Source organism: Centroberyx gerrardi, chromosome 9 (assembly GCF_048128805.1).
Source record: "Centroberyx gerrardi isolate f3 chromosome 9, fCenGer3.hap1.cur.20231027, whole genome shotgun sequence".
Classification (NCBI taxonomy): domain Eukaryota; kingdom Metazoa; phylum Chordata; class Actinopteri; order Beryciformes; family Berycidae; genus Centroberyx; species Centroberyx gerrardi.
In genome coordinates, this window is record NC_136005.1 from 14,189,465 (window position 1) to 14,201,834 (window position 12,370).

General features: G+C 42.4%; 1 protein-coding gene across 1 annotated transcript in view; it reads right to left on the bottom strand.

The window, feature by feature from the left end:
* Positions 1–12,370, bottom strand: part of ell (elongation factor RNA polymerase II) — a 41,897-nt gene that overhangs the window by 8,576 nt on the left and 20,951 nt on the right. Inside the window, exons 3-6 of the mRNA XM_071921942.2 lie at positions 4,834–4,955; positions 3,409–3,572; positions 1,851–2,101; positions 1,580–1,704 (exon numbers count right to left, since the gene is read on the bottom strand). Coding sequence (XP_071778043.1) covers positions 1,580–1,704; positions 1,851–2,101; positions 3,409–3,572; positions 4,834–4,955 — 662 coding nt within the window. The remainder of the gene's footprint in view (positions 1–1,579; positions 1,705–1,850; positions 2,102–3,408; positions 3,573–4,833; positions 4,956–12,370) is intronic.

Genomic DNA, 12,370 nt, shown 5'->3' on the forward strand with positions numbered 1-12,370 from the left:
CAAAACTTGGGGGGGGGTTAGGTGGGAGGCTATGGTTGGTAGTCAGCTGATAAACTAACTAACAAGGCTCAAAGTTCAGCAAAGTGACACGGAGACAAACACAGAGAGGCTGCATGTACGTGTGCAAATGCACGCCTGTACATGCAAAACGTGATTCATGCATGTGTGCACACATGCACACACACAGAAATTAGAACACTCTAGCTGCCCTCACAGGCTATGACCTCAGGTACATCTAAACTTATCATGGGGAATGTGAACTATTCTTGCTCAACTCCATCCAACACATTTTGAGTCCTCTCAGTAAACCCAAACTAAGCACTGAGCATTGCTCCCTGATCTATATATAGCTAGCTGGGAGCTGGCTTTTCCTTACTGCCCCAGATCTTGAGAAACCAGAATTTTCCACTGGGAGGGAGGCCAGCAGCTCATGCTGTCAACAAAGAACTAAATTCAGTGGAGCACACAGAAGTCTTCCTGAGGACAGAGAGGCACCTGTCATTCTACCATATAAAAAGAGATACGTTTTCCACAAGTATTGCATTTCCATACTTCAATATTACATAATTCATCATAGCAGGGGCAATGCAATTTAAAATGCAGAGGATCTGATCTAAAATAACCCTTACACCATCATCTTAATCAAACACATAATAAGATGATAAAAGGCAAAGATATTGAGTGCAGGCATGTCATTGCTTCTTAAAGGCATCTCCCTACAATGTCAGCTCAAAAAGAACAGTCAACACTAAACAACACTATCATCAGGCTACCCATCCGGACCAATAGCTTTGACAGCTATATGATTAACATCAGAAACAAAATCCTCTACAGAGGCTTTGCAGTTGCATCACAAATCTAGTAACCATAGCTGACACCATCATCGAGGTCCATTAGAGAATTGGCTGTTTGCAAATAATATCTCCACCCAAGCTAGAAAAACAGATATCTGCAAAAGATTGTTGTGGTGTGGGTCTAGATCCATTCAGTGACATTGTAAGTAAAAGTGAATAGCCTGATAAGGTAGGTATTTGTTTCGAAATCTAGGTTACTGTGACACAGTAAACTTTCTTGTCTCTAGCCTTACCCTCTATTCCAAAACACCCTGAATTGTAGCTTGAGAAGAGTCAGTTCAGTGAAAGGATAAGATTGGAGAGCAGCGCTCCCTGCAAACTGAGAGGTACATAGAGTTCTACAGTGATGTAACTGACACAATTTTGATCAGACTCAAACATCATGATGGCAAAAACTAGGAAAATAAGGCAGAGGTTGAAAATAACTAAGCAGATGTTTTTTTGCCATTGTAAGCTAACTAACTAGCCAGCAGGTTAATTTAGCAAAGCAACCAATGTTAATGTTAACATGCAACTACTAGCTACTAAAGCTAACTTCTACTAGATACATTAGCTAGTGTGCAAATCAGATGCAATTACAATAACACAGTCATGGTTTGCTGACCAGATACCATGGTTAGCTAGCTAACAAGCCGGCATTATCAAAAACACAAAATCAATCCACTACACCAACTCTCCCAGAAGAACTTGCAGTGAAAATAATGCAATCCTCATCTTTGACGTACCAAACAAGGATTCTCTTGAGAAGCTGCTGGTCTCCCTCGGTGTAGCCCGGCCAATCCTTCTGAATGTCCTTAAACAAAGAGTCCTTCAACGTGAAGGTGTTGTCTCTCCCATTCAGGTTCGCCACCTGGAAAATGTGTGAGAAACGTGGGTGATTTTAGAGTGTACTGGTATGCCTTTTAAGGTAGCAGCTGAGGATAATCAGAGAAGGGAAGACATAAGTGACTGTGTCTGTGTGTGTCCGTACTATCGCAAAGTGTGTGTGTGTTTGACCTGTTGCAGGTGGCTGTCCAGGGAGTCCTTGTCTAATGGCAAGAGGCCATCTTTCTGCAGCCTCAGGATAAGCTCAGGCTTCTTGTAGGGCTTGAGGGCCAGCAGGTGAGTGAGGCGCTCTCGGAGCGGTCTCTGTTGCGCCGTGCTCTTCTTCAGCGTGCTGCTGGAGATGATGACCGGCCGAGACGTCCGCCGTGACGGGGCAATGTCCGAGAGGCCAGGAGCTGGTTTCCGGATTTGAACTTTCTTACCTAAGGTGTAGAGGAGTGTGTTTCATTATGAGTTGTGGTGTTGAGCATTTGGTATACAGGAATACAGGAATTTAAACTACAATAGTAAACTACACTAAAATCTACCGTTGAAAAAGTAGCCGGCTGGAAAGGAGTCATTAAGCAGCTATCTGGCCGGCAGCCAGAGCTTGCATTTTTATGGTTATTTTCTTAACAGCAGAAAATAACTATAATCTCAACAAGAAATATGACATTTGTTGTTGTCAACAATTTTCAACTCTATGACTGATGATGGCTCAATTTGCAGATGAGTCATACAGACCTATCACACACTGATCTTTACCACCATCATGTACACCTCGCCACCCATTATAAGCATCAACTTTCATCACCTCCTCACACTGAAGCCCTTTTTCAGGTGAATCAGATTCAGATGAATCGTGCAGTGCCTCCCACTGAGACAAAAACACAGTTTGGGTCCACAGCAAACATGGACTAAACAATTTATGACTCACTGCTGAGCAGTGAATAAACTCATACTGGATGCCTTTCTTTCTAGGCAATGAGGCAGGGCTGCTGTGGTTTTTACTTCAACTGTAGCACGATGTGTTTTATAATGCAGGTCTGAGAACAAAACATAAAGTCAGGAAGTTGATGTGTTATGCTCAGTGACATCTCTCTTTTTGCTTGTGTATGTGCATGTGTGCCTGTGTGCGCCCAAATGGCATCCATGGCCTTAGGGAGCGAAGGGTAAGAGGTAAGAGGCTAAAACCCCCACACTGGGAGGCTGGCAGTGTGTGTGTCTCTGTGTGTGTCACACTATATGCTTGACTGATGGGGAGCAACCACCATCAAATTCAATAAGGTCCTGGTTACAGATGAGGCATGCTGGCAGTGTGCTGGCTCTCTGCCATGCAGCCCCAAACCCAAACACCCTGTCTGGTCCAATGTGAGCCTGCTCACCAGTGGAGCAAGGCTATAGAAACACACGGGCCATTGGGTACTTGCAGCGTACAGCTAACCTCCTAGTGATGCTAGCAGTCTATCTTTATGCCTGCTACCCTTATAAAGTTATTTAGTCTTACCATTTTACAGTCTGTTGATGGTGGAAACAGCTAAATTGACATGGCTAACAAAAATACAAACTAACTTCTAGTGGTAGTTACATTTATCTTGGTTTTTATTAATCATTCATTGAATCAATACCAGCGTGTGTGAGTCTGCGTGTTTCCGAGAGCAAGTGACAGAGGGAATGAGCGGCCGATTGACTGACTGCCGTGTGGTCGCTCACTAGGTGGTCTGCCCGTGTCTGTACCATGTCTCCTTACCTACGTATCTTCCCCCAGGCTTGATAACGATGGCACCCCTGCTGCGGGTCTCCTCCTCCGCCTGAGCCATGCTTTGCCTGGCCTTCTGGTAGGAGTCGTCTGTAGCACATACTGTGATCTTGTCCTGGATCCCACCCAGACAATCCAGCTGAATGCTCCCCTCACTGTCAAGACACGGGGGAAAAGGGTTAGAGAGGACAAGCACCGTGAAAGAGTGACAGAAAGTGGAAAAGAGTGGAAACTGGAAAGAGATCGGGAGGGAATCGCAGGCCGTTTCAGAAAACGCTGCATGATGAGTTTTACAGTTATTTCAGATGAGTAGGAGTCTCAAATAAACAGAGCAATATATTGTTTCATTTTAGAAAATACTACTTTCTGAAATACTAAATGTGGAGTGCAAGGTTGGCAAATCCAACACTATAAGTCAGATAGATAGTTCCAAGTAATACAAGGAGCCAACATAGAAAGAAAAGATGATTTTCAGCATTAACACTCTCACCATTTATAAAATCCCACCCTTTAGTTGTGCCATTCCTATCTAACTGGCCCAGCTGACATCCATGACAAACACCCTGAGGCCACCACTCTTATTTTTTTTTAAATTTCCATCCAACTGTGGATTCCCACATTACGAATCACTGCTGCATCAAATCCCATTCTTTCCTGACTCCCCCCCTCTCTTTGATTCCCCTCTACTTTGATGAGGGTTTGGCAGAAGATGAGATGGAGCTGGCAACGGTCCTTCGTAGCTGAGCTCTGACGTTTGGGTTTAGATTGGAATTAGAGGCTGATTAGGATCCAGACAGAGATGTGGATGAACTCCAATTGACCCTCTTATTAAAAATATTTTTGGAATAAGGGTATCAGAAACTCGACAGTCAGAGGAGCAGATGACTTCTTCTTCTTCCTCTTTTCTCTTTTCTAGTTCCTTCCGCATCAACACAGACATCTGGCCCCATTCAGTTAATTCAGTCAGCATTTTGTCTCTTAAGTTAGACCAGTGGGATCGAAAGTGTGCAGAAAGAGGGTAAGCATCGCAGTTGCATCTTTTCATTTAGCGGCTGCCATCTGGAGCCAAAGTCCCCGTTCTGTTTATCAGGAGTGTCTTTGAATCATCTCAAAGAAAGGCCTGGTGATTCAGCTCAGCTCCTAATTATGTTAAACAAACAACTCCCCTGTGTTTTAACACTCGTCATCAAGCTACACTGTCCAAACATTATTGACTCTTTCTACAAAGACAGTAAGGTCATGGTCCAAATGCTGGTAGGTACTATCAGCGTGAAATGGAGTGTGTGTGGAAAGGAAACTTTGCATGGCAGTAAAGTCAACCTGCAGCATTTCTGAGGAAGTGGGCGCATGCTCATTAAAAGAGAGGAGAGAGAAAGCGAAAGAGCTAAAGGCGTGTGTGTCTGTGTTCGCATTCACCTGGTGATGTACTGCTGGATGCAGTCGAAGCTGCCCTGGGGGTTATCTCTGCCCACATTAGACAGGTAGAAGGTAAACGTTCGCAGTTCATTTGGACTTTCTGACCGTGGTATTGAGATTTTCTGTTGAGGACAGAAGAAAAAAACATTAACATATGAAAAACAAAACAAAAAAAACATGAGTATCCCAATTCTAATGATTTGGTATCATTATCAAATAACACCAAGAGCAAAAAGCAAGACATCACAGCACCACTGTTTCCACAAATTTTCCATTTTAAAATACAATTTTCCAGACCTCAATTTTGGTTGGTTGACATGGTTAATTTCTACAATGTTTTCCAAGGTTTCATCATTTTTTGTGTTGTTGCATACTTTTTAAGACCTGGACATTATTAAGATTGTTTATATACTTTCCAGACCTGGATAAAGAAGAACCATATTAAGAAAAAGATGATTGATTGCTCTAATGGAATTCCACATCCTCATTGATCATTTTTCTTCCTGATGTATTTAGTGCTATAAACACATGTCACTGCTGTAAACCTTATAAACGTGGCCTTGACTTGGCAAAGATTTGAATCTCCTTCCTGGCATGAGCAGCACTGAAAACAGAATACAGCCAACTAATATCTCCTGCCTTGTTTACTTTATCCTTCTTCTAGCTTATCTCTGGGTGCCTACTGCACTTTCCATATGCACTAGGACAATCGATACACAGCAAAGTGTCTTTAATTGTGTTTCCAAAGAGTGATCAGAGGAACGTTAAGGGACCTAGAGGTAAATTACTATAGCAGAAGAGCTATGATAAGTATTTCAGCAGTCTCTGGCCTTCAACAGAGTTATACACAGCCCATTTCACCCCTATAATTACCTTCCTCCCACACTACAGGTGTTGCTTTTAAGAAAACTAGAGGAGGAGTGGAATTACTGACTGTTGACTAGCGCTGGCAAGCTCCAAAAGCCTCTAATGATTAGCAAGTCGCTGGACATTTTGTTTTTTTTAAAACGGGGGAAATAACTTAAGTGACCAGTGGGATGCAGATGTTGCATTTTCTCTTTAAAACATCCTGGATTCATACTGTGAGACAGGTGTTGGATGAAGAGTTATGTTTTTAAGCTTGCCAGTAGTCTTCTTGGAGAGCAACTTAAAAGAGGGAGCTGAGAAAGTATTGGGTGAAACTGAAATGTTCTCACATTTGAGTATACCTGAAACCAAACCACAAACTCCCTCATTAGAATATTAAATCAGGACAGCTTAAAGACTGAATTTCTTTGACAAGTCCTGAAGGAGGAAAACTCCAGTAACAAGTAGAACTGAAACATTAATCGAAGAAAAAAAATAAAAAAATAAAAATAACTTCTGCAATTTACAAATCGCAGAGGCTGCAATTAATTGCTTAAGAGAGAGAGGCATTTTTTGGAGGGGGATGCAGTATTTCAAAGATCTGGGTAATCTTTGGTCCATGAATCAAATACAGTATTGGTGAAAACCTATCATCATACTCAAACTCACTAAATCCTTCACATGGACATCTATTTTTTCAAAATCACTTTTCTTTAAACAATTTAAAAGTTCTAAAACATTTATGACGAGAAGAACTTGTGATGATATGAATCGCAGTTTAAATCGCACTTGCAATATTCTGTCAAATAATCGCACTTAGATTTTTTTGTCAGTATCTTTCAGCCCTAGTAACAGGCATGACATGAGGCAGGTTAATACTGATGATAAGGCTGGGCAGAGGGCTGTGGAAGGGGAGCGCCTGGCTGACCCCGGGTCTGCTCTGGTTTCCTGGGCGTGAATTCAAGTGGTATCACAGCCAAAGACCGAGCATCGCACTGACCCAGGGTTACAAAGCATAGATGAAGTTACCAGTAAGATGTTTGGGAGCCTCAGCACAGGTACCATTGACCAGCGCATTCTCAATGACCTGAAAGGCAAAACCTAACCTAGATCAGAGGCTCAGCCTGTGACTCACTGGCTTCTTCATCAGCGCTGCGACTGACATGCTGTCAGGCTGCGGGCAGCTCAGCTCTGTTTACCCAAGGTCCCAACACGTGTGAAGCCTGCAGGTGGCCAACTATAAATAAACACAGTGTCCCTTCTCTGCCTTTCTGGAAGCCCTGGGTTCTCCGTTACGTGAGACGCTCCGCTCCAGTAGAACATAACACTCTCTGCCTCTGCTGCAGCCTTATAAATGTCGCTCAGTATCAAGATGACATTTTAGTCAGTTTAACTAATGTTCCCGTCTAGAGCGACTTACAACTACAAACAACTTAAAAGGTTAACAACCAGTGGTCCAGTTTCTATCACCATTGCAGCATGAATCTTAAACCTAAAAGATTGAAAGAGCAAGGCTAAAACGTAATTCGCATTCATATTGTTCATATCCAATCATGTGATTCATGATATTCTGCAAGAATTATTGCAAAATTAGTCTTTCATATATAAAACGGTTCTACACAAGCAACAGGAAAATAATTCTAGACAGGCCAGTTACCCACATATTAATTCACTTGTGAATTGGAAGAGTGGGGACTACAATTCCAGTTCCAAATTATCAATATTGCCGTCATTTTGCAACAAAGTGACAGAAAGCAATAGAGGAACACAGCCGCCACCCCTTACCCTACCACACACACACGCACTCCTGAGAAAGCTCCAGGTTACGAAAGCCTCTTACAACTTTGTTGTGTTTGCTGTGTAAGGGAGTTACAGACAGCAGTGGTAGTAGCCATTATGTCCTCAGTTTCATTGTTGAAAACCGCATAGGCCTAAAAGGCATATAAAACATGATGTTGCAGGTTGGGTATTTGTAATACATGTTTGTTGGAACAGGAGCAGCAAGAGGCTTTCTGCAGCAGTGAGAGACACTTGAATGCACACAGTCGAGCTGGCAAAATGTTATTCCTGTACATAGTCATGCTCTTGCACATACAAAGAGGAGAGAGGTTGAGTGTGTGAAACCAGAGATGATTAAGAGGCAGGGGAACTGACTGAAAGGCAAGGCACAGGGGAGTGACTCAGTTGGCTCCCTGACTCACATTGTAGAGGATGAAAGGGTGAGAATCAGAAAGAGGCACATCTGTGGGTTGTGGCTCCTCCACACAAAATGGCTTGGGCCCGAGTTTATCAAGCTTAAGAGTGCTGAGATCACTTACTATTTCCCATTAATAACCTTACTCATACCTCGAAATAGTACAATTTCTAAAGATGTGTGTACATGCTGAAAACCCCAACGGCATCATAAGGCTGTGTGCATCACAGTCTGATTGTGTGTGTGTGTGTGTGCTCATAATATCTGTACAAGAACAGCACTATTCTAATCTGTTTTATTATTTACAAGGCTAGTTCATCTGCCAGACTTATGAGTGCAATGGGACTGAAGTGAGTCCACTGTCTACAATGTATTTTATGGTGAACATGGTATTATTATAAGCACCTTATGATCAGCTTACCATATGAAGCATCTTGCAATTTGAACAATTTGAGTTTATGGTGTAAACACTGGTCAAGTTATGACTAAATATAAATACTGTAAGTCAATTGAGCCTATTGGAACAAAGGAGTGAGTAGGGACTGAGTAGGGAGACCGCCTTTCAACCGGAGGACCTGGATTCAAGCCCCCATGTTGGCAACCATCCACCTAGTTGAAGTGTCCTCAAGCAAGATATTGAATCTCTACTAGGGTTAGGGTTAGGGTTAGGCCGATGCTGGCCTTCTATTAAATACTGGACAGTCAGTGTTGTCTACCTCCAATATGATGGAGGTTCCTCCCTGACCACAGCTACATAAAAAGTAAAGCCTGTAAAACCTGCAATGAACTTGTATCTTGTTTAATTGTCCAATTATATATTTTTTGTAATTCATTCCATTCTTCATTTAAAGGCCCAGAGTATCCCAGAGTTTCCCCTACGATTGAATAGGTGGGGTGGGTCACTCTGCCTTAAGAAGCTGCTGAAAGAATTTCATTAGTATGGGTTTCAATGGGGAGTTGTAGTGTCCCATGGTCTAAATGCAGTTTCAGAGGCTTTTCCACCCTGACGAGAATAAAATGTAGCTGACCCTGCACTCTGACCGCCCTGTGGAGGGAGGCATGCAAAAAGAAAATGTTCCAACAGGGATCAACAAAGTATATTTTATGGACCATAAAACTTGAAATGATATCATTATGAGTCTCAGTGAACGTATAAAAATAACGAAAAAGTATAAGGACTATCAATAAGGAAAGACATGACAACACAAAGTTCATCAATCCACACAATATGATGTATGGAACATGCTTCTAGCAATTCAATCATTTCCCCACAAATAAAAGTGCAATAACTTAAAAAGCGCACATCTGCTCACCATTACACACATTTTGTTCTATGACGTGTTGGCTGAACAAGTGGTGAGTGAACAAGGACTATGAATATGAAAATGTGCGCAACAGAATAGAAGTTGTTTTCCATACAAGTGCACTAATGACCTAAAAGACAAAAGTGACTGTGGATCTCCCTCTCAATCATCCAGCTGTAGACACTGGAACTTCACACTAGCATGCTACTGTTAACCCAACTGCCGTGTCCTCTTAATAAAGGCTAAAAATACCACACATAAAATTCAGTCACACTTTGTAAATTCAAAACCTTGCACGCAACAGCATCTGAGCAAGTATTTATCAAAGCTTTGAGGGCTTTAGCCTGCTGCTGCCACTAAAACCTAGACAAGGAAAGTAGACTAGATGGAAAAAACTACAAAAGCACACATTAAAGGGCATAGAGAGAGTGCTTAAACATTGGATAAATGGCAGGGCAAACACTCCAACACCCTCTCCACCAGACATAACCCCCTTATTACCACTTTTCCTAACAGTGCAAGTGGATTTGAAACAGGCTATCCAACCACCCCCTCCTTGCTCTGCCTGCAGCTAGCCTCATCTTCTTATTCTGCATGGCGTCCGGTAAACAATGCCTCTTTTCAGGCTGGGGTCGCTGGAGAGGACTGACCCCTCACCACAGCTCCTCTAGTCCCGGCTGCAAGGCCATGATTAATGAAACACGAAGGAGAGAGAGAGCAAGTCAGAGAAAGAGAGAGAGGCAGATAGACAGGCAGAGAGCAAGTCAGGCACGGATAGAGAGAGAGAGCAATTCAGAGAGACAGATGGGGAGAGAGAGATGATAATACAAAAATAAATATTTATTGTATTTGGAGAGGTGGATAAATCTGCTGGGTTTGCCGCAAAATTTGTATCTGCTTTCCAGATGGCTACAGAAACGGACTGAATTGACAAAGATATTACACTGTAGCGTGCTATATGGTTTACTTTGCTACGTTGAGTGTTTGCACTATTGTTTACATAATGTTTGTAAACTACTGTATGTATGCTTGTGCTCTATATGTATAGTAGAAGTACAGAAAGTATAGAAGTAGAAGTATAGAAATATGACATTATCCACGTTTACATGCACATCAAAAATGCCTATAATGCAATTAAGGCAATAATGCGAGCAAGGCACAGCTCATGTAAATAAATTATATTAATTAATGCGATTATGCTCTTAATCCAAGTAAGTATAATCACAGCAATATATGTGGAGTACTCCATAGACACCAGTCAGTACATGAATACACCTTCGTCCCATTTTCTGAACTGTGGGCAAGTTGCACATGTGACCAGCTCATGTTATGTAGAGATAGAAGGGAACTGTAGTCTTGTGCTAGACTAAGGGGATTCTTACAAATTTCTGTCATCCACAACTGCTTGTAGGATGCATGAGCGGCTTCCCTGTCGGTTGATGAAATCCCTATAGCCGTCCCAAGGCAGTAGGATAGGTATGTGCGTTCCATCTGCAGTCTATAATTTGAGGGATGTGGTGCATATTTTTCAAAGCCCTGCGCAATTACGCGTGCCTCATCCAATGTGGGTACCTTGTTTAAATCTTGCGCAACCAGCACCGTGCTCTTGCAAAATAGGTACACAAACTTCTTAAGGGTGCTTTTACGCACACCAAACTGGTTGGCTATAACTCAGTGTTCCTCACAGCTAAGTTTACACAGTGCAAGTGCTTCTCTTATCATCAGGAGTAGAGCAGCACGGATGGTGACATCCTGCGGACGCGTAGGACGCATTAGTTCCCACAGCTCCATTCTAAATTTCTCTCTCCACTCTACATCACTGATCTCCCTCAGGACCATCCGTTCCCACCAATCCCCACTCCGCATCCCCCTCCAAAAATGGCGGGTTGCCAGGGTGCATTCATGCGTCATCTCCTTCTTTCCACCAGGTTTCCCAAAAGTAGCACAGGCAGCATGGCATTTTGTATCTGCAATAGAGATAGGCCCATGGCTGCGATGAACAACATGAGGTGGTAGTGCAGAATCATGGCTTGTTTTGGTAAAATTTAATAGTGGCAGGACATGAAACAAGATTTTTTTGTTTTTTTGTTTTGGAAAAAACAATCCCGATTTCCACAATTCTCTCTGGATAAAATACAAATAAATACTTCAGTCATGTAAACAGGATTATTATGGGGAGTTGTGAGTTTATGTAATCATGTTAACAGTGTCCTGGTCCAAACAACTCACAGGCGATAAAACACAGGATCGATGTCAACCCGGGTGGTTACTGCCCTAACTGTGGGAAGGTGGTGAGAGCTAATGCTAAAGCAGTTGCTTGTGATTTTTGTGATACATTTGTTCACATAAAATGTGGAAATATCACATCAAAAACTTATGATCTGGCCGTAAGGAGTGACTCTGACATTCCCCTGGTGTGCAATGGATGCTGCTTGAAGGAAATGTGTCCCGCGGATGTGTTTGATAGTACCCCGGAGATAACGTGTTGCTCTGAGGACGGTTCGCTTGATACGTGGAAAGATCCTGATGTTTTATTTAATCGGAGAGGACTTCACTTTATTCATATAAATGCAAGGAGCTTGTTGCCTAAGCTTGAAGAGATCAAGCACCTTGCAGTTACTTCCAAAGCTGCTGTGGTCGCAGTGTCCGAGACATGGCTTGATAGCTCCATTCAAGACGCAGAAATTGAGCTCACCGGTTACTCCGTCTACAGGCGTGATCGCAACAGAAATGGAGGTGGGGTATGCTTGTTTATAAGGAGTGATCTAACATTCAATCCGCGAGCCGACCTCCAGGTGGAGGGCTTGGAAACGGCATGGATTGAGCTGCTGCTTCTCAAGACTAAACCCATTATTATTGGTGTCTGTTACAGACCTCCTAAGCAAACAGACTTTTATGAACTTTTAGAGATGTCTTGTATTAGGAGTAATGTATGCATGGAGAAGGAATGTATTATATTGGGTGATTTTAATACAAACTTGCTATTGCCTCCTAGTAAGAGTTGTTTAGTTAAATCATTTTCAAACTTCTGTAAAGTGTTTGGTTTGCAACAACTAATTACTGAACCTACTAGAGTGTCTGTAAATAGCCAGTCCATATTGGACTTGATATTGGTCTCAGAGTGTGAAAAGATCTCCCAATCAGGCGTCCTTGATATTGCCTTAAGTGATCATAAAGTAATTTTTTGCACTCG